This window comes from Panthera pardus, unplaced genomic scaffold (assembly GCF_024362965.1).
Source record: "Panthera pardus isolate Hobbes unplaced genomic scaffold, ASM2436296v1 HiC_scaffold_2, whole genome shotgun sequence".
Classification (NCBI taxonomy): Eukaryota; Metazoa; Chordata; class Mammalia; order Carnivora; family Felidae; genus Panthera; species Panthera pardus.
Genome location: NW_026526765.1, coordinates 34,785,770 through 34,813,562, shown reverse-complemented (window position 1 = coordinate 34,813,562; position 27,793 = coordinate 34,785,770). Strand labels below are relative to the sequence as shown.

General features: G+C 42.5%; 1 protein-coding gene and 2 long non-coding RNA genes across 4 annotated transcripts in view; 2 read left to right on the top strand and 1 right to left on the bottom strand.

Moving 5' to 3' along the window:
- The window catches only part of CCL28 (C-C motif chemokine ligand 28), a 28,218-nt gene extending 7,679 nt beyond the window's left edge, over window positions 1–20,539 (top strand). For both annotated transcript variants that reach the window (XM_019464299.2, XM_053906981.1), the window contains exons 2-3: window positions 12,860–12,986; window positions 19,820–20,539. In XM_019464299.2, the coding sequence (XP_019319844.1) occupies window positions 12,860–12,986; window positions 19,820–20,012 (320 nt within the window). In that variant the 3' untranslated portion in view covers window positions 20,013–20,539. The remainder of the gene's footprint in view (window positions 1–12,859; window positions 12,987–19,819) is intronic.
- On the bottom strand, window positions 1,399–2,971 carry LOC109275878 (uncharacterized). The gene is made up of 2 exons (XR_002084419.2): window positions 2,419–2,971; window positions 1,399–2,313 (listed from the first exon to the last, which is right to left on the bottom strand). It is a non-coding gene; the product is annotated as an uncharacterized LOC109275878 (long non-coding RNA).
- Window positions 2,865–4,798, top strand: LOC109275879 (uncharacterized). The gene is made up of 2 exons (XR_002084420.2): window positions 2,865–3,295; window positions 3,541–4,798. It is a non-coding gene; the product is annotated as an uncharacterized LOC109275879 (long non-coding RNA).
- Window positions 20,540–27,793: the final 7,254 nt, after the last annotated feature.

Below are 27,793 nucleotides of genomic sequence, written 5' to 3'. Positions count from 1 at the left end.
AAAAAGGAAAATAATTTTAATAGCATTATAAGCCTTAAAACAAGATAAAATGAAATAGAAGACATGAGAGCTTAGTTCAGCTCAAGAGACATTTATTGAGCACGAATACCAGGCACTGTTCTGTGTGGTGTGGGCACACAGATACACTGAGGGAGCTCACGGTCAAAAGACATAGTCCTTGGGGCGCCTGAGTGGCTCAGTCGGTTAAGCAGCCGACTTGGGCTCAGGTCATGATTTCGCGGTCTGTGAGTTCGAGCCCCGCGTCGGGCTCTGTGCTGACAGCTCAGAGCCTGGAGCCTGTTCCAGATTCTGTGTCTCCCTCTCTCTGACCCTCCCCTGTTCATGCTCTGTCTCTCTCTGTCTCAAAAATAAATAAACGTTAAAAAAAATTTAAAAAAAAACCAGTCCTATCAACCCTTCATTTTATACACGGTAATGACAGGAAAGCACAGGATGTTGTGGCACCACGGACTCACATAAGGAAACAGCAAGACTGGGGGAAAGGAGACTTGATGAGGTCTTGAATTCGGGCAGTGGTAACAGGGATGAGAAGGTGGGGGACAAATCTGAGAAACGTCACAGAGAGTAAAATATACAGAAGTTTGTGACTGGCTGTGGAGTGCCGAAGGAGGATGGCGTGACACGTGGGTTTCTGGCTTGGGTAGCAGTAAATGACCTTTCAGTGAGACAAGGAAAGGATGTTTCAGTGGTAGGAAATAATGTCTTCAGTCCGGGATTTATTGAGTTATCTACAGCCTGTGGACTATTCGGATGTATGTTCAACAGCAGTGGACGGACACCTGGGTGTCTCCGTTGAGCATCCGACTTGATTTTGGCTCAGGTCATGATCCCAGGGTGGCGGGATTAAGCCCTGCGTTGGGCTCTGCGCCGAGCATGGAGCCTGCTTAAGATTCTTCCTCTCTCCTTCTGCTCTTTTCCCCCACTCATGCTCTCTCTCTCTCAAAAAAAAAAAAAAAAAAAAAGACAAAACAGAGCAGTTGAACATACGTCAGGATTACTGGCATACAGGGTAAAGTAGATAAAGATATTTAAAAGTTACCGACATGGGTAGTAATTCAAAGCATGAGATGTGAATGGAAAGAAGAGTGGAAGGTCAAGGATGGAACTTTGAGGAATAACTGTTGAGGAGAGGAGGGGTTCAAGAGCAGAGAATGCAATTTCTCACTATTAGGAGAATTAGGAGAGATGCGTATTTTGTTAATCTGGGATATGGAAAATTTCCAGGAAGGAATGGGTACCAATGTCACGTGCAGAAAGGAGGTCCTGTAAGATAATGTTAGAAAAACATCTGCTATTGGAGGTATCCTGAGGGCAGGTACCATGACTTACTAATTTTTGTATATTTAGTGCTTAGAACAATAAAAGACACAAGGTAGGTACTATACAAATGCTCATGGAATTTTATTGACCTATCACTTTCATTAGTAAAATGATGAGTTTATTCAAACCATTCAAACTCAAAAACGTTTGAGATAGTGTCGATATTTTCCCAAGGGAGTTTTTCCTTGACCTAACCCAAGCTAAATTTTCAGTAAAAAAACAAAATAAATAAAAAAAACTTATCAATCCAATGAAGGAAGGGGGGGAGGGAAGGATGATAAAAAGAAAACAAAAAAATAAGGCGAATAAGTAAATTTAGCCAAAAGGTTAGTGTCACAATATTAATAGTAGAAAAGTAGAATTTAGGCAAAAACTTGCAGTAGGACTAAAGGAATTTTACAGAAGGATAAAAAGTATCAGCTCACCAAGAAGGTACATTTAGACCTGTCATGCAAGTGCAGGGTCAAATTTTGTTTGTTTTTTTTTTAATTGTAGGAAGGCTGACCTTTGAACACCCTAGGAGTAAGGAGCCCTACTTCACCCTACCCTAGAGATAAATCCCCACATAACTTTTGACTCTCCCCAAACTTGACTAATAGCCTACCCTTGACCAGAAGCCTTACCAGTACCATAAACAGCTGATACATATTCTGTATGTGACATGTATTATATACTGTACTCTTAAAGTAAGCTAAAGAAAATGTTAAGAATACCCTAAGGAAAGTCTATTTAAAGCACTGTGTCAAAAAGAAATCTCTGTATAGGTGGACCCACACGGTTCAAGCCTATGTTTTCCAAGGGTCAACTGTGTTTTATTCATCATTTTTTTGGTATAAACTTTTGTTTTTAAAAATATTGCCTGAAAATATTATTTATCTCAATTACTGAGTTTTTTTGGGCGTCCATTTAAATTTTGTCCGAGGCTACTTCACTCCGATCGCGGTTGTGGTCCAGAAGGATACTTGGGTGCATCTGAAAAATATAACTCCAAGTGATATATTGCAAATGGGGACAGAATCGGAAGAAAAAAAATCTGACATAATCTCGACACCAGTGTGAGATTTTTAACATACCCACCTCGGAAACGGACAGATCAATCAAAAAACTAAAAATTTCCCGCAGCTCTATGAAGGGCAGCGGCCGGTAGCCCAAGCCGGAGCTGGGTACTCCGGGCCTCAGTCCGCGCCGCCCAAGCGCGGCCTCAGGACGCTGGGGGCGGAGGCTGGAGTCGCCAGCGGCCTGGGGAGGTCCCAGGCGACGCCGAGCAGGTGCCTGCAGTTCCCTCAGGCGGCCGCCATAAGAGGCTAGCGCTTTCGGGAGCCCGTGGCCCCTCCCCTGGGCGTGGTCCTTAGTCTCCTCGGGCCGCTTCTCCGCGAACGTCCTCCTCGGCGCCGCGCGCACCACCCACGGGCTAACAGAAAAGCCGCCGGGCCTCGCCAGTGGCGCCAAGTCCGCTGCGCACGCGCAGAGGCAGGAGGAGCGGCGGGTTGTGGCTCCGGTATGTCACAACAGACACCACCCGCTTCTTGCTGCAGCCGCTCTCCCTCCTCCTCCTCGTCCTTGGGCTCGGGATCCGGTTCCAGCACCAAGGCTCTGGCTCTCGGCCTCTCCTGCTTCATGGCCGCCACGACCTCAGACACGTGAGCGTGACTACCGTAAAGCGCCGCGACGTCGTGCTTTTGTTTTTTTTCCCCCATCTCTGGTTTTTGTTTGTTTTAGTTTCCTACGAGGTTTCTTTTCCAAGTTCTTGGTTGAACGTTTGTTTTTTTTTCGTGCGTGTGCAAATAAATGCACTTAGGCTAAATTTATAACCCACCCGTTATAATAATGAATAGCACTTACACTTTTCAAAATATTTTGTGATTTTTTTCTTTGACCTATGAATCGAATACGTTTTTTTAGTTTCAAAACACATGATATTTGTAAGTTTATAACTATTTGGTATATTATTTAGGTTCAAGCTTTTTTTTTTTTTAATTTTTTAACGTTTATTTATTTTTGAGACAGAGAGAGACAGAGCATGAACGGGGGAGGGGCAGAGAGAGAGGGAGACACAGAATCGAAGCAGGCTCCAGGCTGTGAGCCATCATCCCAGAGCCCGTGGGGGGGGGGGGGGGGGGCTCGAACTCACAGACCGCGAGATCGTGATCTGAGCTGAAGTCGGAAGCTTAACCGATTAAGCCACCCAGGCGTCCCTAGGTTCAAGCTTTTAAGGGGTTACTTCGCATAGGAACCTCCTCTTCAAACACTATTAAGAATGAAAAAGGAGCCCTGACTGGAGATAATACTATGCAACTTTGTGATGTAGATGAGAAAAAAAAACCCTTCATTCTACCCTTAATAGGTTCTTGACTGGGGTCCCTGTAACAAAAGGCATTAAAAGGGGGAAAGCATACACATCTATATAAGACATGGGAGCCTTCATAAGGAAATGAAAACCTAAAGAAGCTGTTTGAGTCAAGACATAATTAAGTGGGGCAGAGTGGTAAATTGTGGCAAAGTGATAAGACGAAGGTATTTGGGCCAGGGCGGTTAGCACCAGAAAGAGAAGAGTTAGTTTAACAGGATTTGCACAGATTTCTCTTGGCCTCAACTTCCCCACTCACAGGGAGGGGTAAAGTGCCGCCCCCTAGTGATAAAAATGTCTCTCTTCCTCCTGGTTCAGGGAGGGCACCTTTTACTTGGGAGTTTTATCTCCTGCTTGTAGGAAAGTTAGAATGCCCTTTTTGCAATGCTAATTTTAAGTGGTTTTAACTTAATATGATAGAGTGGCACTTTTGGGGGTGGAGTTTTCCGAATGCCTTTAGTGAAATTAAATTAGAAATTGTCGATGAAATGGACAGTTTCTTAGAAGACTAAGATATCAAGATTGGAGAAGATATAGGAAACCCCAAAAAAGCAAATAACTGTTAAATCAGAGTTGAACATGTTGCCCTCAAACAGACATCAGGCCTAGATGGTTTCAGAGGTTTTACCAAACATTGGAGGCACAGACAATCCACAAACTCTTCAAATAATAGAATAATAGAGACAACTACCCAATGCATTGTTGAGATTAATACAGCCTTAATACCCAAAACATTCAAGGTTGATATCAGGGGATAAAAGTATGAGCTAATCTTGTCTATGAAAATAAATGCAAAATTTTAAATAAGTAGCAGATCAAACTCAGAATCATATAGAAATTAATACATAATGACCAAGTATGGTTTATCCTAGGAGGGCAAGGAAGAAAATAGATTAATCCATTATATTAATTAAAAAATTTGTTTATTGAGGGGCGCCTGGGTGGCTCAGTCGGTTAAGTGTCTGACTTGCGATTCATGAGTTTGAGCCCTGTGTCCGGTTCTGTGCTGACAGCTCGAAGCCTGTATCCTGCTTGAGATTCTGTGTCTCCCTCTCTCTCTGTCCCTCCTCCACTCACCCTCTGTGTCTCTCTCAAAAATAAATAAACATTGGGGTGCCTGGGTGGCTCAGTCGGTTGGACGTCCAACTTCGGCTCAGGTCATGATCTCGCGGTATGTGAGTTCGAGCCCCGCGTCGGGCTCTGTGCTGACAGCTCAGAGCCTGGAGCCTGTTTCGGATTCTGTGTCTCCCTCTCTCTCTGACCTTCCCCCGTTCATGCTCTGTCTCTCTCTGTCTCAGAAATGAATAAATGTTAAAAAAAAATTAAAAAAAAAAATAAATAAATAAACATTAAAAAAAATTTTTTTTAAATTTGTGTTTTGAGTTTACAATGGGTTAAGCACTGTCTAGGCATTTAACAAAGTAATGGATTAAAGGAGAAAAGCCTTTTATTTCTATACAGGAATTGAGAAAGAAGAGATAAAAACATCTCTTTACCTAGAAAACCAGACTATCCACTCCAAACTCTTACAACTAAAAAAGTTCAGCAAAGTTGCTGGATACAAGAACAACATAAAACAATCAACAGCATTCCCACACATCAAAAATAACTAATTAAAAACACAGTTCTTCAAAAGACCATTCACAGTAGCACAAAACCTATAAAGTACCTAGGAATAGATGTAGGATAAGATATACAACAATATTTTATTATTTTCTTCATAAAGGTCTTGAAGGACATTGAAGAAAACCTGAATAACTAGAGTGATAATTCCATATTTATGGATGGGAAAACAATATTTTTCAGATGATTCCATGTGTAGGTCTATTCTCCTCAGAGCAGTGGTTCTCCAAGTGCGTTCCAGAATTAGCCGACTCGGCATCACCTGGGAAGTTGTTAGACATGCACATTTTTAGGCCTCATCCAGGTTGTACTGAATCAGAAACCTCAGGTGGGGGAAGGATTGACAGCAATCTGGTCTAAAAAACCTTCCAGATGATTCTGGTGCACATTTAATTTTGAGAACCACTGCCTTAGAGGAATTCTCATACAAGGCCCAGGGAGACATAGAAGACCAAGCAAAGCTTAACTTAGTGGTTTTAAAAAGTGTCAGGCTATCTGGATTCCAATTCCAGCCCCACCATTTCTTGGCCCTTTAATCTGGAGAAAGTGATGTAGCTTTTCTGTTAGTAACCCATCTATGAGATGGAGGTAAATCTAGTACCTTCTGCATATAGTTGCTGTGCATGAATTAATTCACATATGGCAGTGGCTGACACAGAGTAAGCACTCAACAAATGTAGGCTCTTATTATCATTAGGATATTTATTGCAGCCTTGCTTGTTATCAGTAAAGTATTGGAAAAAGATTTCTTAAAAATAAAGCTGAAAGCAAACATGGAAAAGGATTAAAATTGGTAAAATTTTGAATGGGGTGTATAGGTGTTGTATCATTCTTTGTACTTTTCTGTGTTGAATATTTTGATTTTGTTTTTTATTTATTTTTGAGAGAGAGAAGGGTAGGGGCAGAGAGAAAGGGAGACAGAGAATCCAAAGCAGGCTCCAGTGCAGAGCCCAACACAGGGCTTAAACTCACTAATCCCTTGTGGGGTTCAAACTCATGAACCATGAGACTGTCACCTGAGCTGAAGTCAGGTGCTTAACCGACTGAGCCATCCAGGCACCTCTCTATATGTTGAGTATTTTGGAAGCAAAGGAGGAGAGCAGAGGGTGTCATCAGTTCTCTCTCCACACTTAGATTTCCACAGAAGATTGTTAAAGTAAATCATGATGTCTTCATTAAAAATATTTCCGTAGGGGTGCCTGAGTGGCTCAGTCAGTTAAGCCTCTGACTGGCTGAGGTCATGATCTCACGATTTGTGAATTCTAGCCCCACATTGGGCTCTGCTCTGACAGTGAATAGCCTGCTTTGGATCCTCTGTGTCCCTTTCTCTGCTCCTCCCCAGCTTGCTCTCACTCTCTCTTTCTCAAAAATAACTAAACATTAAAAAAAAAAATGTCCTCGAGATTACTGAACTTGTGTTTTTGACATATTCCTCTTACAATTTGCACTCACAATGTATAATTTCACCAAATTTGAATATATTCTATCTTTCCCCACATTTGTGCCTTTATACTCATTGTCTCCTCCACATCTACTGCTCTATTCAAACTCTCCATCTTTCAAGTCCCCAGCTCAAATGCTACCTCCTTGATAAAGATGTACGTGTATCTCTGTTATAATTTTCTTTTCTGCCTGTGAATGCAGGACACTCATTCTATTTCTCACATAGCCCTTGCCACATTCTGCCTTATGTTAGAAGTGTTTCCCCCCTACTTTGTCTCACACTTCTTATACAGTAGCAAATTGTCTTTTAATGGGGCAAAGATTAGTATAGTCTACAAAAAATTGGAGAATGATTCAAGTATTGAGTTCAATTTACTGAATACACACATCAGATGCTACGCATGGAAACTATATGGTCCGGGCTCCACTGGCTGGTGAATAGCCATTATGATGTTCCGAGTCCCCACCTTGTTGCTTAGTCAGTCATCCCACGTGTTTTTCCCAGGATTCTCTAGTCCAAATATTCTTGATAATTCTCAAATTGTAGGTTGTAGAAAAAGGGCTCTTCCCTCTAGGAATCTGGGAGAGGTGGTCTGATAGGGTAGGGATGCTGGCCTCTCACGTGATCAGTGCCCCTACCTGCAGTATTAGGGTGCCTCTACTGGGCAGCTGCTGTTGACCCACTGCCTACTCACTGGTGGTTGCCTCCTTCCCCCAGAGGGCTGACCTTAGACGGGCAGGGAAATGCATCCACTGTTCTCATAAATCACCTTTTCAAAGAGATTCCCAGGTGGAGCAATTGGGATGACACACTCCGGAGTGTCCTTTCCAAAGCAAAAGGGCATGTCTGGGGCAGTTAGGAAAGCGGGTGAGGGTGGAGCGGAAAAAGCCTCACAATAAACCTCAGATCTTTGCTCGTTCATACCTCTGGGCCCTGCAGCTTTATTAAGCCCCCTCTGCAAAGCCTTCTTTCTTATTTGCAAAAATTTTCCCATATTTCCCTCAAGGAACCCCTACTCCATCAGACAGGTCTGTGTGTAAACTCCAGCTCTGAAACAAAAATAGGTTCTTTCCCATGGGATTCCGTGCTTTGTGTAGTGGTGGCCCTAGGGTGGTCTTTTGGGGAAGGCGTAGTCTTCTAATCCCTGATCAGCTTGCTTCCCCAACCAAGTAACTGTATAAATTGAATTAAAACTCTGTAAATGCAGAAGAAACACCACCTAATCCCTCTTTTCAACCTCATTGCCACCTCTAAATCTTTCCTGTCTGGAAATTCTGGATCATCATTGCAATCAGAGGAAGTTGCTGACCATTCTTTGAAATGGAAATACTCTGACAGGACGCTGATCGAGAAAACCTGTAGGGGGTGCGGTTCTCCAAAAGAATCTTGGCATTGCCCTCGTCCAAACTACCCTGTTAATAGTCTACGCTGCCTAACTTTTTGAGCATTCTTCCGAGGATTCCATCTCTCCTGACTTTTTATATTTCCAGCTGCCTCAGGAGGGCACCAGTCACATCTGCCAACATGAAATAAATCTGGCCTGCCTCTTGCCTTTTGATAGTTAATCCGATTTAGATTAAATGATCTCCAGGTGAGCCTGTCCTACCTTCATTTATGAGAAATGTAATCCAATTTACTAAGTGCATATAGGTCCTGCTTGCTTTTCTGGCTTAAAACTATTCCTTGAATTGATGTCAGCACTCAGATAACTCAAATTCCTAATCACACAGATCTGCCAGTATTTCTTAATTCCCACAATGCTTCTGAAAGTCCATTTCATATATTATAGTTGCTTGGGTCACAACTAATAGCAGTGGTCTGAGTGTTAGCTCTCTGAAGCTAGTAACTCTTCATCTGTCTACTCCCAGGGTCTAGCTAGCGACTCAGTCTATAAGAATTTACAAGTATATGTATTTGGATATTACTCTATAAGAATTCACAGAGTGATTCTTATGTAGTAAGACGGTGAATGAATGGACGGATACACGAATAAACCCAAAACTTTGGGATTTTAAAATAGTTTGACTTGGAGAATAGGCACCATAGTGTAGCTGAAGAAACAATTCATTTTAGGAGATAAATACATTAATAAATGAAAGGACAACCAATGTCCTGTGCTCCTATAGCGCTTAAAAATGGAAACAATTCACATACCATAAAATTTACCATTTTAAAGCCTACAATTCAGTGGTTTTTTAGTATCGTCACAGAATTGTACAACCATCGCTACTATCCAATTCCAACATGTTCATGTCTCCCCCAAAAGAGACCATGTACCTGTTAACAGTCCCTCCCCACTCCCTCTAACCCCCAAATCCTGGCAGCAACATCCCGTCTCTATGGATTTGCCTATCCTGGACATTTCATATAAATGGAATCACACAATATGTGGCCTTTTGAATCTGGTTTCTTTCACTTGTAACCCCATTCCACTTTACACATCAATCTGCTAACGTTTGTTTTGCTATGTTGTGATTATTTGCTTACCTCCCTGCCTCCCACTGGACTATTAAACATTGCAAGGGCAGAAAGTTTGCCTTGTTTATTTCAACATTTCTAATGTTCAGGACCTGGCACAGAATGGACACTCAATAAATGCTTGATCTTCCTATTCCAGTCAGTCTGGTTTATTGGTGTTTGGATGTGCCTCCATGCACACTCCTTATATGCGTAACAAAATGAAAAGCCGTTTACTGCATCTAGATGCAGAGCAAAGAGGCTCTCCTCCTTAAGGCTATGAGACTAGGGTCAAGGCATTTCCCTAAGGCTCTGGAGAGGATCTGAAGGCAGCACAGAGGTTCTTGTACCATAGTTGATAAGAGTCTTGCCAGAGTATCCTTGCCCTGGTCTAAGACACCAGCTTCTATGTGTTGGACTTGGATTCTGTGAGTTATACAAGCAATAAAAACATTCTTTTCTCTCCTACTCCAGTGCTCTGGACACATAGTTCCTTCTACTTGGACTGCTCCACTCCCTTTCTCAATCAGGTGAATTTTTACTCCACTTTTAGAATTGAGTCCAAACTGATGCCTACCTTGTCTTTCCTATTCAGAGTTAATTTCTCTCTAACTTTCTGTGTTTCTATAGGACTTGGTTCAGATTTCCATAGCGTTGGAGGTTTAAAAAAATACAAATATTGCATGCCAGTTAAAAAGTTGCCCCCCTCTGGAAGTGGTCTTTGCTTATAAATTTGGGCATATATAATTCCGTGATTTTTCCTCTGTGTATGTGTCACATTCTTTTTATAAAAATGGGGTCATTTATAGTTCTTATACTGAAACTAGCTTTTCTCCCGTAACAATAAAACAATAAATTGTGGATATTCATATATCTTAGTGCATACATACACACACACACACACGCACACACACCCCTCATCCTTTATTCCATTTGGATGTACTATTACTTATTTGTTGGTAGACATTCAGATGGTCTCTAATTTTTTGCTATAGTGAACAGCTGTGCATCTGTCTTTATGACTTGTGGGAGCCTTTTGGAAGAACAGAATTCTATAAGTTCAATTATAGTGGGCTAAGAGGGTTGTATCCTAAGCGTTTAATTCTAAATGTGCCTCCACTACTATAGCCTCTTGAGGACACGGACATACTGTTATATTTATTCTTGTATCCCCCACTTACTGGCATTGTGCCTAGAACATTTTACCTGCACAATAAATATTGTTGAGTAATTAATGAATAGGTGAATAAATGAATAATAATGGAAAGTTTTGATGCTCAAAAAGTGAGTCACATAAACATTCTTAACTTCATATTCAGCTCCTCTACTCCATAGTTGTGAGTGACCTGATGTTTCCATGTGGACAAAGCATGGATATTGAGATTTTCCCCTATCCTAAGGGTAGGTGCCTCTATTGTTTAGAGCTGACACTATGAAGAGGTCAAAACATTTCTTTTAGCACCTAATTCAGGAGCTAATTTCTGTTATCATGAGGCTGCCACCTGCACCCACTGTGGGCTGTAATTTCTAGAAAATATTTTTAAAATTCACTGCCCACTTGGTGGACTGGGAAGCATAGGAGAATACCGCGTGCATGTGGCATGTAGGAGTTTGCAGATACACGTTTTAACTTTTTTTTTTTTAATGTTTATTTATTTTTGGGACAGAGAGAGACAGAGTGCAAGTGGGGGAGGGGCAGAGAGAGAGGGAGACACAGAACCTGAAACAGGCTCCAGGCTCTGAGCTGTCAGCACAGAGCCCGACGCGGGGCTCGAACTCACAAACCGTGAGATCATGACCTGAGCCAAAGTCAGACGCTTAACCTACTGAGCCACCCAGGCGCCCCCAGATACACGTTTTAGTCGGGGATCGGATTCCCTTTCATATTTGTGTTGCCTTCCTTACATCTGGGTAACGTAAGCTCCTCCTACCTTGACCTCCTTCTCCAGTCACTCTGCACCTTAATGCATCTTGCTTATTATCACTGCAAGATGGATTTCCCTAAAACTCTTCTCCTTTCCCAAATCTTTAATGATCCCCATTTCATAAAAGATAAACCTCCTTAGACTGACAGTCAGGGCCTCACTGGTGTGACCAGTCTATCTTTTGAACCATATCCCCAATAGCTTACCTTCCTAGCTACTCATTTCAAACAGTGTGGTCTATTTTTCTCCATTCCCTAAATACATCTTGGTCTTTCCTATCTCGGAATTCTTGACCATGCACTTTATTTAGTCTTGACAAGTCTTCATTTTCTCCACCCATCCAAATTCTTAAAGATTCATCCAAGTCCTTCCCTGGTAGGAACTTCAAACCTGTTCCAGGGACCCGTGTGGTCCCTCTCTTCTAAACTGTGTGGGATACTCTGTCAACCTCACTTCTTTCAACTCTAATCAGGTCAGTCTTCAACCCTGCTAGCATCGTTGTCTGGAGCTATTTTTCATCTCTTCACTTGTTTTGTGTCTTTGTGTGAACTTAATGTTTTATCTTTCCCAAATACAGTGTAAGCTCTAGAAGGGAGAGACATGTCCTGTCCCAGGTCTGCATTCACAGAGCCATCAGTGAGTGTTTGCGCCTTGCTTGAGTGGATTAGCATTCTGTTTCTCTGGAATCTACAAAGAGAGCCAGGACCAGGTGGTTGTCTATTTGTTGTTTGTTGTTTTTACTTTTTGTTTTTAAATTCCAGCAGAGTTAACATGCAGTGTTGTATTAGTTTCAGGTGTATAATATCGTGATCCAGCCATGCATACATCACCCAGTTTCTCCTCACAACAAGTGCACTCCTTAATCCCCATCACTTATTTCATCGTCTCCCCACTCCCTTCCCTCTGGTAACCATCAGTTTGTTCTCTATAGTCAAGAGTCTGTTTCTTGGCTTGTCTCTTTCTCTCTCTGTCTCTCTTTCTCTCTCTCTCTTTACCTTTGCTCATTTGTTTTGTTTCTTAAATTCCACATATGAGTGAAATCATATGGTATTTGTCTTTCTCTGATTGACTTATTTCACTTCGCATTATACTCTATAGCTCTACCCATGTCATTGCAAATGGCAAGATTTCATTCCTTTTTATGGCCAAATAATATTCCATTGTATATACATATACTGCTTCTTCTTTATCCACTCATCTATTGATGGACACCTGGGCTGCTTCTATAATTTTGCTATTATAAATAAGGCTGCTAGAAACATAGAGGTGCATGTATCCCTTTGAATTAGTGTTTTTGTATTTTTTGGGTGAATACCCAGTAGCGTGATTGATTACTGGATCATAAGATATTTCTATTTTTAACTTTTGAGGAACCTCCATATTGTTTTCCATAGTGGCTGCACCAGTTTGTCTTCCCACCACAGTGCATGAGGGCTCCTTTTTCTCCACATCCTTGCCAACACTTGTTGTTTCTTGTGTTGTTGATATTAGCCATTCTGATTGGTGTGAGGTGATATCTCATTGTATTTTTGATGTGCATGTCCCTGATGACTGATGTTGAGCCTCTTCTCATGTGTCTGTTGGCCATCTGGATATGTTCTTTGGAGAAATGTCTGTTTCTATCTTCTGCCCATTTTTAAATTGGATTATTTGTTTTTTGGCGTCCAGGCCATTGTTCTATGAATTGTAAGATGTAACATTTTCTTTCTTTTCTTCTTTTAGCCATACTTCCCATTGCCTCCAGCTGTTGCACTGAGGTTTCACGTCATATTTCCAGAAGGCTTCTGGAGAGAGTGAATATATGTCGCATTCAGAGAGCTGATGGGGATTGTGACTTGGCTGCTGTCATGTGAGTGCCCTGCCTCAGGGAGGTCTAAAACTGTCCAGTGATCATTTCTCAGCCAGTGAGCAGTAGGTTGGGAAGGCTTTGCCTGAGTGCAGCATACAAGCGATCATTCAAACGAGGGGGGGAAGAGTAAATACTCCACCTTTCCGGCACCAGGCTCCCTGGAGTGAGCACACAGTCTCTGAGTACCTGCATGTTCAGAGCCCCACACTGGCCTCCGCTGCCCCTACTGCAGTGCTGTGATTCAGGATAAATATCTTCAGTCACTGGACAATGTGCGTGACTTTTCTAAACAAAACTAGGCACACTCTGAGTAAAAGAACAAAACAAAAAGAAAACCAGAAGGTGACTCTGTTTTATTTTGTGACTTTAACTGTAGCTTTTTCCAGGCAAGTATACAGGTTGCTGTCTTTTTTACTCTCTGAATTCATCAGGGGTATATACAAGGTTCAAAGAGGTAGCACCTCACACCTATCAGAATGGCTAAAATTAACAACACAGGAAACAACAGGTGTTGGCGAGGATGTGGAGAAAGGGGAACCCTCTTGCACTGCTGGTGGGAATGCAAACTGGTGCAGCCACTCTGGAAAACAGTGTGGAGGTTCCTCGGAAAGTTAAAAATAGAAGTACCCTACGACCCAGCAATTGCACTACTAGGTATTTATCCAGAGAATGCACACGCACTGCTTCAAAGGGGCACATGCACCTCAGTGTTTACAGCAGCGCTGTGAACAATTGCCAAAGTATGGAAAGAGCCCCTATGTCCATCGACTAATGAATAAAGATGTGGCGTATATACAATGGGATATATTTGGCTATCAAAAGGAATGAAATCTTGCCATTTGCAACAATGTGGATGGAGCTAGAATGTAGTATGCTAAGTGAAGTAAGTCAGTCAGAGAAAGACAAATACCATATGATTTCACACATAGGTGGAGTTTTAGAAACAAAACAGGTGAATATAGGGGAAGGAAAAAAAAAGAGAGAGGGAAGCAAACCATAAGAGACTCTTAACTGTAGAGAACAAACTGAGGGTTTGTGGAGGGAGTTGGGTAGGGGATGGGCTAAATGGGTGATGGGTATTAAGGAGGGCACCTGTTGTGATGAGCACTTACATGTAACACTGGGTGATAAATCACTAAATTCTACTCCTGAAACCAGTACTACACTGTATGCTGACTAACTAGAATTTAAACAAAACTTGAAAAAATGGGGGCGCCTGGGTGGCTCAGTCAAAGCACCCGGCTTCGGCTCAGGTCACGAACTCATGGTTCGTGGGTTTGAGCCCCGCGTTGGGCTCTGTGCTGAGAGTTCAGAACCTAGAGCCTGCTTCAGATTCTGTCTCCCTCTCTGTTCCTCCACCACTCAACTCTGTCTCTGTCTCTCTCTCTCCAAAATAAATAAAGATTAAAAATGTTTTTTTAAGCTTGAAAAAACAAACAGAAGTATAGAGATGTCTGTACCTGTCACATGCAATCAAGCATGAATGCTCATCTTTGCTCTTGATTCTGGGCTGTTGGCTCATGGCGAACCCTTTCACCCTTACCTCTGGCTCAGTTATTAAAAATTTTAGATTTCTGTGTTCTTCATGTCTCCATAGAAACTTGAAAACCAAATCTGGATTCTGACAACAATGCTGTGAGGAAGGCGTGCATTATCTCCATGTCACACAGGATAGAGCTGTGGCTGAGGGGATTACATGGTTAACCTGGGTGACGTACAGCTAGAGAATGGCAGAGACGGGTTGTGCATCAGGTCTTTCCATTAGGAACACCACATGCCTCAAAGATCTCTCAAAAGTGATGATGCAACCGACCATAAAATGCTCTCTCCAAACTTCATGGATTCTGTTTAAATTCTAGTTTAAATTCCACTTATGGCTGCAGGGGGTGCTAATGAGCCATTTGGTAACCCCTTCTTTTAGCTCCACATAAGGCCATTGCTTATGCCTGAGTTCCTGAGTCACTGAGAAGCTTCTTTATTTATTCAATGAATTCAACAAATAGTTATTGATTAACATTTACGTGCCAAGCACCATTCTATCCTCAGCTTGCGCTGGGGATGCACCAGTGACACAAAACAGACTATGCCCTCCTGCAGTCCCCAGAGATTCTATTCAGCTGGGTCCTACAGACCATTCTCTGAGATTTAAGATACATTTTTATTTCCCTTTCAGAGGAATCCATCCATTACCCAACTTTGAAAAACACTGCTCCAAGACAGGATTCTTAGTCAAAGGAAGAGGGGTGCCTGGGTGGCTCAGTGGGTTAAGTATCCCACTCTTGCTTTTGGCTAGGTCATGATCTCACGGTTTGTGGGAAAGAGTCCTGTGTCAGGCTCTGTACTGTCAGCACAGATTCTAGGATTGCCTCTCTCTCTGCCCCTCTCCCACCCTCAAAAAAAAAAAAAAAAAAATTAGAAAGAACTTGATTTTAATTAAAGGGAAACTATGAAGCCAATATCTTGGATCCAAAAATGCTTACTGTTGGGATGCCTGGGTGGCTCAGTCGGTTAAGCATCAGACTTCAGCTCAGGTCATGATCTCACGGTTTGTGGGTTCAAGGGCCAGGTCGGGCTCTGTGCTGACAGCTCAGAGCCTGGAGCCTGCTTCAGATTCTGTCTCTCCCTCTCTCTCTCTGCCCCTTCCCTGCTTGTGCTCTGTCTCTCTGTCTCTCAAAAATAAACCATAAAAAAAAAAAAAAACTTTATTAAAGTACAGGTTTGTAAATTGGTCTCTCTGTGCTATAAGACAACTGAAAAATAGATTAGTTATGACCTCATCTCACATAAGATGAATTTGACTAGGTGGTATTTTTAAATCATAAATTACAGATCTTCTTTGTTGTTTTTTTCTGACATTCAACATAAATAAAGTTCTCTTGTTTTCAAATTGTTTTACTACAGAGCATGTCTTTACTTATCTAAAATGTAGTCCCTTAACTTTGAATATATAGGTTCGAGAATAGTATTTTAGATGCAGAAAACATGGCAAGTGTTGGCAGTACAACTCCCAAAAAGCATTTATTATTAACCACAACTAACTAATATAAATTAGCTTATGGTGAACTCACTAGATTTCTTCCCTTTTCCTTTTCTGCCTAGAATAGGTCCTTTATTTCATACCCTATAAGTGATCATTGTAATTTTTGTTCTCTGAGAGAGGAGTTTGTTTAAATCCTTCTACAGTGACTTCATTAAAGAGCTTCTGGCAGTTTCTAAACATAAACACAGTGCAAAGTTGTTTATCTTGGGCAGAGGGCTGAGGTTTTGAAGCTCACAGATACTATCTGTTGGGAGGAAAACTTGGGGTTATTAAAGTTGTCTGGGAGGCTTGAGTATTTTTTCAGAAGTGATTGTTGAGGGGCTATTCTGCTTGGGGGAAAGGGGAAAGAAAAAAGGTTTAGGGAACAATTACAGGTTTAATCTCTATGGCGGGGCCAACCCCATCGGTCCATTGGCCGGTCCCTAGCTACTCTCTTTTGGGCAAAAGAACCAGGGGATCAGCTTTATGGTTTCTTAGAGCCCAAACTCTCCACCAGAGAGTACACAATGGGGTGGGGCAGCGCCCATCAGAATACCGTGGAGTTGGGGGTGGCTGAGGGAGTGTGGAATAGACCATCTCCTTGTCTAGCATGATTGCCTCGTCTCTTTTTATCCTGAGATGGAATACACAGGGGACAGAATGCAGTGTAAGCAGTCTTCAAACTTTGGGATTTGAAAACATCGTAGAATCTCAAATTTGGGAGCTGTGTTCCGGTAGCTGATCTTTTCCCATTGTATTACATTGAAAGTTTGAGGCCCAACTGGGCAGGCCTTTGAAAAGGGTCCTGGGGTGCCTGGGTGGCTTAACCAGTTAAGTGGCCAACTCTTGATTTCGACTCAGGTCATGATCTCACGGTTTGTGAGTTCAAGCCCCGCATCAGGCTCTGTGCTCACAGAGTGGAGCCTGCTTTGGATCCTCTGCCTCCCTCTCTCTGCTCCTCCCCCACTCGCTCTCTTGCTTGCTCTCTCTCAAAAATAAATGTTAGCAAAAATTTAAAGAGAAAGGAAGGAAACAGTCTTGCATGGTAGCTGCTGCTGCCTGTTTTCCTGGGGATCTCCACTTCCCTGGTCCTCTGTGTGTTGCCCCCATCTGGTGCCCCCTTCAGCCCCAGTGCCTGTGCCCCTCATGGGAGTGCCTCATTCCTCATGGAGTAAGGGAATTGAGTGCTAGTTCCCTCCTGCATAACCTGCAGGCTTATCTGGTTGTCCGTGGAGCCTTTCTCCACTGGATGTCTGCTCAGGACCTTGCTGACACCACACAGAAGGGAGAGAGTTTTAGTCCTTTGGGAAAGATAGGGGAGTTTCGACTCTTTCTTGTTCCTCCACTGAATGCTACAGCCAGGTTCTCTTCTATCACAGCCAAAAGGAAAACAGCTGGCCACAGGGAGAGGGCGCTTTCCTTTGGAAGACCGCTCAATGTAATACACTTAGAGAATGTATTGTCTTCCTATCGGGAAGCCTCACTTCTTTCAAATTAATATTCCCACATGCTGGCTTGATTATACTTCAGCTCATTCAGACATTGTCCCAACTCTCCTTCATTTTGAGTCCCCACGTTAGTGGATGATTCCTCTTGGGTCACCTGGGGAAATGGCAGCCTACCCTCAAACCCCTGTTTCTTCTCCCAATAACACGACAGGAGTTCACTTGATCCAGACATGTTGTGTTTGTAGAGCCGGCAGGAACCGTGACATTTAACAAGAACTAAATGGCACCTGATGGCAAGTTAAAAGTCACAAAATGTTTTGTCACAAATTCTTCCAGTTATTGGAAACTGTGAATGCTGCTTTAGGGTTCTCCCACCCCAAGGTCAAGATGAAAACGAAAACATCTCAGATGGGGTGTAGATCTATAGTATATTAAAATGTTAACAGATGCCTGGATGATTTCTCGGAGCTCCTAACACCGCTGCTCATCTCCTTTCTGAAACTCTTCTCCTTTGGCCTCCATTGCCCTAAACTTTTCTGATTCCTCTCTTTTACTAAATGCTCTTTCTTAGTTGTTCTTAACCCCCCTTGCCCTTTTTCATCCCTAAATATAGGTATGTCCCAAGTTCTTCTCTTCAAAAAGTTTTCTCTTTGTGCTTTAGTTATCATACCTGCTGTCATGGCTTTAACTATATTCTCTATAAGACAACTACCCCATAACCATCTCTTTATATCTGATTACTCTCCTAAATGCAAACTTACTTTTTTTTTTTTTTTTTTTTTTTTGCCTATCAGACACCTTACAAGCTCCTTATGCTAGTACATCCCAAAGGGGAACTTTTCATCTCCTGCCCAGAAGCTTCAACTTCTGACCCCAACATCAATCCAGGCTTCCGGAAATGGAATTTCAAACTCACCTTCAAACCCTTCCTCTTCCTCATCCTCCAGTGTTTGATGAGTTGATAAGTCGTTTTTATTTGATTTTCCAGTTTCTCATGTTTGGTGTTCTTGTTCTATTTCTACCGCCGCCACCCAGTTCAGGCCATATTTGTCTTCTGCAGTAGCCCTTTCTTTATTTCTTTTTTAATGTTTTAAAAATGTTTATTTATTTTTGAGAGACAGAGTGCAAGTGGAGGAGGGGCAGAGAGAGAGGGAGGCACAGGATCTGAAGCAGACTCCAGGCCCTGAGCTGTTGGCACAGAGCCCGATGTGGGGCTTGAACCCACAAACTTCGAGATATGACCTGAGCTGAAGTTGGACGCTTAGCCGCTTAACTGACAGCCACCCAGGCGCCCCTGCAGTAGCCTTTTAAATGGTTTCTCTCTATTCTTTTCCTACTTCGACCTTTACCACATACTGTTATGAGACAAATCTGTGTTCAGTCCTGTCCCTTCCTTTCTTGAAAATCTTCTCTCTCTTTTCACTGCCTACCAAATAAAGTTTAAATTCTCTAGCATGCCCTTTAAAAGCCTCCATCAACCTGCTGTGATGTATCTTTCCAGGCTTCTTTCTCATCACCTGCCATGCTTTATCCAGGCCATGTGCTATTCCCTAAACACACTCCCTCCTTCCTGCATCTGCACATTTAAAAAATTATTATTAAAATGTTAACAAATGCCTAGAATATTTTAGTTGATTGTTTTGTTGGAAACAAAACCAGACTGTTCTTATTTGGAACAATTTCACTTCATCTCTATAATTAATTACTGAATTCCTACTGAACAAGGCCTTTTCAAGACAGTTCCAGACTATTCCTCCTTCGAGGAGATAACACCACAGGACAAGGAGAAGCTTTGAAACAAAAAGTCAAATAAAAGCATAAGTTAAGTGCCAGAAGAGAGGTAATGCTGAGAGACTCAGAGGGAAAAAAGGGCATTTAGCTGAGAGAATCTAGAAAACTTTATCGAGATGTTTGAGATGGGCCGTGAGGTATGAATTGGTTTTGGTGGGTGAAGCTCGGGGTCAGGAAAGACAATCATTTTTACTACTTTCCCTTGTTCCTTCTTTCCTCCCCCTCCTCCTCCTCCCGCTCCTCCTCCTCCTCCCGCTCCTCCTCCTCCTCCTCCTCCTCCTCCTCCTCCTCCTCCTCCCCTCTCCTCTCCTCTCCTCTCCTCCCCTCTCCTCTCCTCTCCTCTCCTCTCCCCCCACCTCCCCCTCCACCCCCTCTCCCCTCCTCAGATTCCTTCTTCTCTTTTTAATACTGATGTTTGAGGAACTGCAGGCAGAGGTATAGTAAAGATTCATCCTGGTGGTACTCAGTCTCTAAGAGTACACTGTGTCTAAAAGTGGGAACTGCCTAGAAGTCACTAAATTTTTACTTTCTTGCACTTTCTATCAGTGATTTTGTTTTTCTTCCCTTCTCGGCAGCCTTCACATCAGGCGCAGGAGGGTCTGCGTCAGCCCGCACAGTCACGTTATTAAGCAGTGGATGAAAGAACAAGAGGCCAAGAAAAAAGCTAAAGGCAACCTTTGCCACAAGAAGAAACAGGACGGCAAGAGGAACAGCAAAGGGGCACATCAGGGGAAACCCGAAACCCATGGCTATAAAACTCCTTATTAAAGCGTTTACAAATGAATCCACACAGACAGTTCCTGAAGTGAACTTGGCCATTGGTTGCTTATAAATGTATCACATCAAATATTCCTTATTGAGAGACAGCAGGGCAAAACAAAATATGTTTTTTAAAGGAACAATTATACAGGATACAAATGTAACCAATATTATACTCATCTGAAAATGAAATGAAAAGATACTTCTCTTCATACAATGTTTTAAGAGCAGCATACAGATAGAATTTCTCCAACTTTTGTATTAGGAAGGTTTGCAAACATACGGAGAAGTTGAAAGATTAGCACAATGAACACTCGTACACCTTTCACCTAGATTAATAACTGCTAATATTTTGCCACGTTTATTTACTCTCTTCTCTCTTTGCTTGTGTGTAAAACATTTTATATATAAATATGTAATTTTTTTGCTAAACCATTTGAAAACAAGTTGCAAACATCATGATACTTCACTTCTAATTTTTTTTTATGTTACAACTTAACATCCCTCAATAATAAAGACATTTTGTATGTATATAATCATGTTATCAGGTTTATGTCTAAAATATTAACATTTGATGTATTCCACCTTTAAATTTCCCCAACTATTTCCAGAGCATAATTTTTTTAAATTTATTTTTTTAATGTTTATTTTTGAGACAGAGAGAGAGCATGAACGGGGGAGGGTCAGAGAGAGAGGGAGACACAGACTTTGAAGTAGGCTCCAGGCTCTGAGCTGTCAGCACAGAGCCTGACGCGGGGCTCGAACTCCCGGACCGTGAGATCGTGACCTGAGCTGAAGCCGGAAGCTCAACTGACTGAGCCATCCAGGCACCCCTCCAGAGCATAAATTTTTTTTAAAAATTTGGTCAGCGGTGGGGGGTACCTGGGTAGCTCAGTGGGTTGAGCATTCGACTTCAGCTTAGGCCATGATCTTGCCTTCTGCTAGTTCGAGCCCTGTCTTGGGCTCTGTGCTGACAGCTTGGACCCTGGAGCGTGCTTCCAATTCTGTCTCCAAAATTTTTTACTGTTTATTCATTTTTGAGAGACAGAGCGTGAGCAAAGAGAGGGAGACACAGAATCTGTCAGCACAGAGCCCCAAAGCTGGGCCTCAACTCATGAACCGCGTGATCATGACCTGAGGTGAAGTCAGACACTTAACCGACTGAGCCATCCAGGCACCCTTCAGAGCATAAATTCTGTATAGGTTTTTTAATCAATCAAGATTCACATATTGTAACTAATGTTGACATTTTTTTAGTATCTTTTATTAGAAGAAAGTCCCTCTGCTTTTTTTCTTTTCTTTCTTCCCATGGCACAGACTTTTTAAAAGAGAGTCTCGGGCAGAATCTGTTCCACATTCTGGGTTAGCCTGTTTCCTCACGACCACATTCAGGTTTAACATTTTCGGTAAGAAAGAATGCTTTCTATGTGAATTTGTATATTTCTTATTGCATTACTTAGAGTTTGTGAACATCGGCGTTCATTTTCTACATAGAAACGTTTTAACTGAATATCACTTTAATATCACATCTAGTTTAACTACTGTTGTTTGGATTGATAAATTCTGATCCTGCTTTGCTCAGGAAGCCATCTGCTTCCCAAACTGAGTTCTTGGATCACTAGGGAGGGATCCAGAGTTGGAACCCATGTGGAATGATTTTACACTCTCCTCAACCAGGAGCCCTGTATCTTTTAACTCCTGGCCCATCTTCCCCACACCTTGTGGGTGGATCCCACTGTATCGCTCATCTCTTGGCCTCCTTGTCCACAGAGGCTTCCAGATGCAGAGTAAGACCTACTTTTCATAAATAGCCATCAGATGGCAGGAACACAGTGTCCATTTTACCAGGTGTCCGGTGTCCTGTGCCTCCCTGCTGGCCAGTTCCAAGCAGTGGTGTTGCCAGGCTGACTCGGAGGTGATAATGGGTCACACGAAGTGCTGAGCTTGATGTAGGTTAAAATATCAAGTGGCTGTGGTCTGATTCCCCTCATGGACACCAATTTAGCACGTGATTTCTTTATTCTCGCCAACAATCCTTTGAGCTTTGTATTGATATTTCTACCTTGTGGATGGAGAAATCTGGAGCTCACGGAGATAAAATGATTTGCCCAAGATCATGCAGGAAGTGGCAGAGACAAGCCTTGTGCCGGGGCCTCCAGACCCTCCTCGGTTCTATCACCCCCAGCAGTGGACCCTAGAAGATGTGGACAAGGAGGTGGGGCAGAGGGAGAGGAATTTGGATAAAGATCTGTGTATCTGGTGCCTCACGAAGGGCTCGGAGATGCCAGCTGACAATTTCACCTGGAAGCCTGGTATTAAAACATGCTGCTACTGGCATTGCTGGTGCAGATACCGACGACAGCCCCCTTGGTGGGTTCAAACAGGCCCCAACCTGATTTTACTGGGTTTCACACTCCTAGGCAGAGTGGAGGAGATGGCACACTGTAGCCTCTGTTGCAAAATCTCCCTCAGCAACTTGTTCTTTTCAACTTAAAGATGGATTTTGTAAAAACAAACAAAAAAACAGCATTCTTCCACTCAAATCCATCATGCTTTGAAATTTCTTTTTCAACATTTATTTATTTTTGAGAGACCTAGAGTGAGCAGGGGAGGGGCAGAGAGAGAGGGAGACACAGAACCCGAACCAGGCTCCAGGCTCTGAGCTGTCAGCACAGAGCCCGATGCAGGGTTGGAACTCAACGAAGCGCCAGACCATGACCTGAGCGCAAGGAAGTTGGGCGCTTAACCCACTGAGCCACCCAGGCGCCCCCCATCAAGCTTTTTAATATGCTAATACGATCATGAGGAAAATGGTTCTTAAACGTCTTAGCCTGTTCAGGCTGCTATAATTCCAGAGACAAGGCGGCTTATACACAACAAACATTTATTTCTCGGCCTCTCTAGAGGCTGGCAAGTCCTGGATTCGGTATCTGGCGAAAGCCCTCTTCTGGTTGCATATGGCTGACTTCTCCCTGTGTCCTTACAAGGTGGAAAAGACCGGGGGAAGGGGGGGGGGGTGTCTCTGAACTTTTATCAGGCACAAAGCCCATTCATGAGAGTTCCAGCCTCATGATCTCAGCACCTCCCAAAGGCCCCACTTTCCACTCCCATCCTCTTCTGGGGGTTAGATTTCAACACATGGGCTCTAACGGGGACACAAATATTCAAACCACAGCACTAAATATTCCTTTTTAGCTGTGTAGTACTATCATCCAGGGTCCTCAAATTACAGGTTTTAAAAGCTGAAGAAAGCCACATTAAAGAAAAAAATGATAAAGTAATATGAGGCTAACTTAAAAAGAAATCACAAGTTTTTAAATTAGTCCTAATAATCAACATTGGTGAAAAGTCAGGATAAAATACAAACATTGGTTAAATGGTAAAATTTCCAGTTATAAAATATAAAAGTTTTGGAGATGAAAATTACAGCATAGGGAATATAGTCAATACATTTAAAAAAAAAAACAAAAAACAATCGGTCTCTAAGTCTCTCTGCTAACAATTTGGATTATTTTAAATTTTATCTCTCTTACCAGTGCAGATCCAGAGTTCTACACAGTTTGAGGGCAGCTATAATGACAGGTTATAGGCTATATTAAAAAAAAAAATTTTTTTTTTTACATTTATTTATTTTTGAGAAACAGAGTGAGACAAAGCATGAGCGGGGGTGGGGCAGAGAGAGAGGGAGACACAGAATCCGAAGCAGGCTCCAGGCTCCGAGCAAGGGGTCAGCACAGATAGGCTATATTTTTAAAATGCTGGGGAGCCTGGGTGGCTCAGTCGGTTAAGCGGCGGACTTCGGCTCGGGTCATGATCTCGCGGTCTGTGAGTTCAAGCCCCTTGTCGGGCTCTGTGCTGACAGCTCAGAGCCTGGAGCCTGTTTTGGATTCTGTGTCTCTCTCTCTCTCTGACCCTCTCCCATTCATGCTCTGTCTCTCTCTGTCTCAAAAATAAATAAACATTAAAAAAAATAAAAATAAATAAAATGCAATTTTGTTGCAATGCGGGTAAGCGAAACTTTGTATGAGGACCGCGTGCCTGGAGAGCAGCTTCTTAAATTCTGTTTTATATGCTATCACACTTTACTAAAACATTATTATATAACCATTGCTGTTACCTTTCCTATATGAATAGATCACCCAGGTTAACCCCTAAGTTTTTTTTCTAAGTTTACCTTTTTATAAAGCACTGCAAGTGTGTAGTAAAAAAAATCTAAAGTTCAGCAGAATTTATAATTAAAAACATTCTCTCACTGTCTCTTCCTTATTTCCAGACTTCCTTTTTTTTTTTAAGTTTATTTATTTTTGAGAGGGGGGGGGAACAAGCAGGGGAGGGGCAGAGAGAGAGGGAGAGGACAGAGGATCCAAAGAAGGCTCCCCGCTAACAACTTTGACACTGACAGCAAAAAGCCCAGTGTGGGGCCTGAACACATGAACCTCAAGATCATGACCCGAGCCTAAGTCGGAGGCTCAACCAACTGAGCCACCCAGGTGCCCCCAGACCTACTTCTTTGATGCAACCGCTTTTAACCTTTTTAAAAGTTTTAGTTCTAGTGTTACAGGGGAGGAAAAGATTTCCTCGATCTTTTTAAGGTCCCCAGATGGGTCTGAAAAATAAGCTGACAAAGGCATTAACAGAAAAACATACACATTTATTTAATAAAAGTTTTCATGTTCTATCTGAGGGTTTTGTGATCCGTTACAAGGAGAAAAATGGGGAGAAGAGCAGAGTGATCTCGCTTATGGCATTTTCTCAAACTCCTTCAGCCTAAAACACTCTACATGTTAACATGCCATATTTTGGGGTAACCCATTGGTGGTTACCTCCACAATTTCAGGTGAATGCTGAAAGTATGATTTGGTTGTTTATCAGTTTTCAGCAATATCTATTGTCTCTTTACTACTCTCAATTTCCCTTCCTTTCTCCCTCCCCATCTTGAGTTTTATCACTATTACTTTTCTTTATCTTTGTAACTTTTTATTTTATTTTTTTTAATTTTTTTTTAACGTTTATTTATTTTTGAGACAGAGAGAGACAGAGCATGAACGGGGGAGGGGCAGAGAGAGAGGGAGACACAGAATCGGAAGCAGGCTCCAGGCTCTGAGCCATCAGCCCAGAGCCCGACGCGGGGCTCGAACTCACGGACCGCGAGATTGTGACCTGAGCTGAAGTCGGACGCTTAACCGACTGAGCCACCCAGGCGCCCCAATAACTTTTTATTTTTTAATTTAATTTAATTTAATTTAATTTAATTTAATTTAATTTTTTTAAATTTTTTTTACTTTGAGAGAGACAGAGACAGCATGAGCAGGGGAGGGGCAGAGAGAGAAGATGAGAGACAACCCGAGCAGGCTCTGCACTTTCAGCACAGAGCATGATTCAGGCCCAAGCTCGTAAACTGAGATCATGACCTGAGCCGAGACGGAGAGTTAGACGATCAACCAGCTGAGCCACCCAGGCGCCCCATCTTTGTAACTTAAAAAAAAAAAAAAAAAGTTCATCTATTTATTTTGAGGGAGAGAGAGAGCAGGGGAGGGGCAGAGAGAGAGGGAGAGAGAATCCTAAGCAGGCTCTGCACTGTCAGCACAGAGCCCAATGTGGGGCTCCAACTCATGAATCTGTGAGATCACCACCTGAGCTGAAATCAAGAGTTGGTCGCTCAACAGAGTCACCCAGGCGCCTCTATCTTTGTAATTTTGAATATATCCACTTTCCCATCCATTAGCCTATGCATTCTAGAATTTAAGTCTCCTCTGTATGTAAGATATAGACAGTATTCCAGACCCCTTTCCTTTTTATCCTCCATGTGTGTCACATCAGCTACACTTTTATATTTACGTGACTGAGAGTGATAATGATAATTCTGTAGAATAACATTAAGGCTAAGGAGAAGAAGCAAGAGGAGGAGGAGGAGGAGGGGAAGAAGAAGAAGGAGAAGAAGGAGGAGGAGGAGGGGGAGGAGGAGTAGAGGGGCACTTGGGTGGCTCATTCGGTTGAGTGTCTAACTTCGACTCAGGTCATGATCTCACAGTTCATGAGTTCAAGCCCCGCGTCGGGCTCTATGCTGACTGCTCGGAGCCTGGAGCCTGCTAAGGATTCTGTGTCTCCCTCTCTGCCCCTCCCCTGCTTGCACTCTGTCTCTCTCCCTCTCTCAAAAATAAATAAACATTAAAAGAAAATTTTAAAGCTCAAAAAAAAAAAAAAGAAGAAGAAGAAGAATTTTCTTTCATGCTCTCTTCAAGGTGGGCTTTCTCAAACCGGGCTGGATAATTATTTTGGGGACTCTCCTATGCATTGTAGATTGATTATCAGTATATCTCTGGCCTCTACTCAGTAGATCATATCCAAGAATGACTCCAGATGTTACCAAATGTTCCCTAGGGGAGGGGAGCAAAATCACTCCTTACCCTCATTTGAGAATCACTGGTCTAGTAGAATCTATGGTATATTCAAAAATTGAAAACCAGAATAGCTGGAAAAACTCTAAAGTACCCCCTGCCCCCAGAAACTAATTTCCCATACGTGCCTTCTCCCAAACACTAATGTAGGCATTGCAGTGAAGGTATTTCTGCAGATGTAATTAAGGTCACAAATCAGTTGACCTTAAGACAGGGAGATTATCAGCATGGGCGTGACTTAATCACAGGAGCTCTTTAAGTCTGAATCTGGAGGTCAGAGACAAGGTTGTCAGACTCAAAACATAAGGACTCAACATGCTACTGCTGACTTTGGAGATGGAGGGGGCCAAGTGAAGAGGTTCAGGGCAGCTCCCCACACCTCCCCCACCAAAGTGACACTTTGACATGTGGATTATTTTGACCTCAAGGCACTTGAGATTCCAGAGAAAAATTCCAGAGAAATTTTTGCCCCTCCCTTACCTACAGAGAAGAATCTAAATTGGGAGTCTTTCCCAGAATAAGTGTCATTAACAGAGATAAATTTTATCTGAGAGACCCACCTGTATAGTAGGGGAATATCTAATTCCCAAACATTTGCTCTTCTTATCACCCTGTGAAATACATTCCCGTCTGCTGAAATCCCAGACCCCTCCCCGCTTCTCCTTAGTTCAGAATGACATATGTACTTCCTTTTGCTTGATTGTCTTTGGAATTTCCATGTCTATGTGGATTTCCCTTATGTACACTTACTAAATTTGATTTTCTCCTGCTAATCTCTTTCATGTCAATTTGATTCTCAGTCCAGCTAGAAGGATCTTTGAGGGGACAGGAATTCTTCCTCCCTGAAACAAGTCAGCTGAGAGCAGCCTTTAGCTGGCAGTTAGCAAGGAAACAAGGACCTCAGTCCTACCACCACAAGGAACTGAATTTAGCCAGGATCAGGAATGAACTTGGAGCAGATTCTTTCATGGAGCCTCCAGAGGGAATGTAGCCCAGCCAATGTCTTGATTTCAACTTTGTGAGACCCTAAGCCGAGAACTGTCATGCCATGTCTGGACTTCAGACTTACAGACTGTGAGCTAATAAATGGGTGTCATTTAAAGGGGCTAAGTGTATGGTACATTATTATGCAGCAATGGAAAATTAACACAGTCAAAAAATGGCACTTGAACCATCCTGACTATATAATTTTTGTTTCCTGCTGAGCCAAGAAGTGTGTTCGTTTACTACCCTTCTCTAACAATGAACCATATGTGATTCACTATTCAGGCAACCGGAGTCTGATGGAGTCTTTCTGGGTTATTCATGTGGCGTAGACATTTTGCTTCTTTCTCAGGTATGGCCAGGCATGCAGATTTTGTATATCTGCTTCTTGTTTTTGTCAGTCACTCA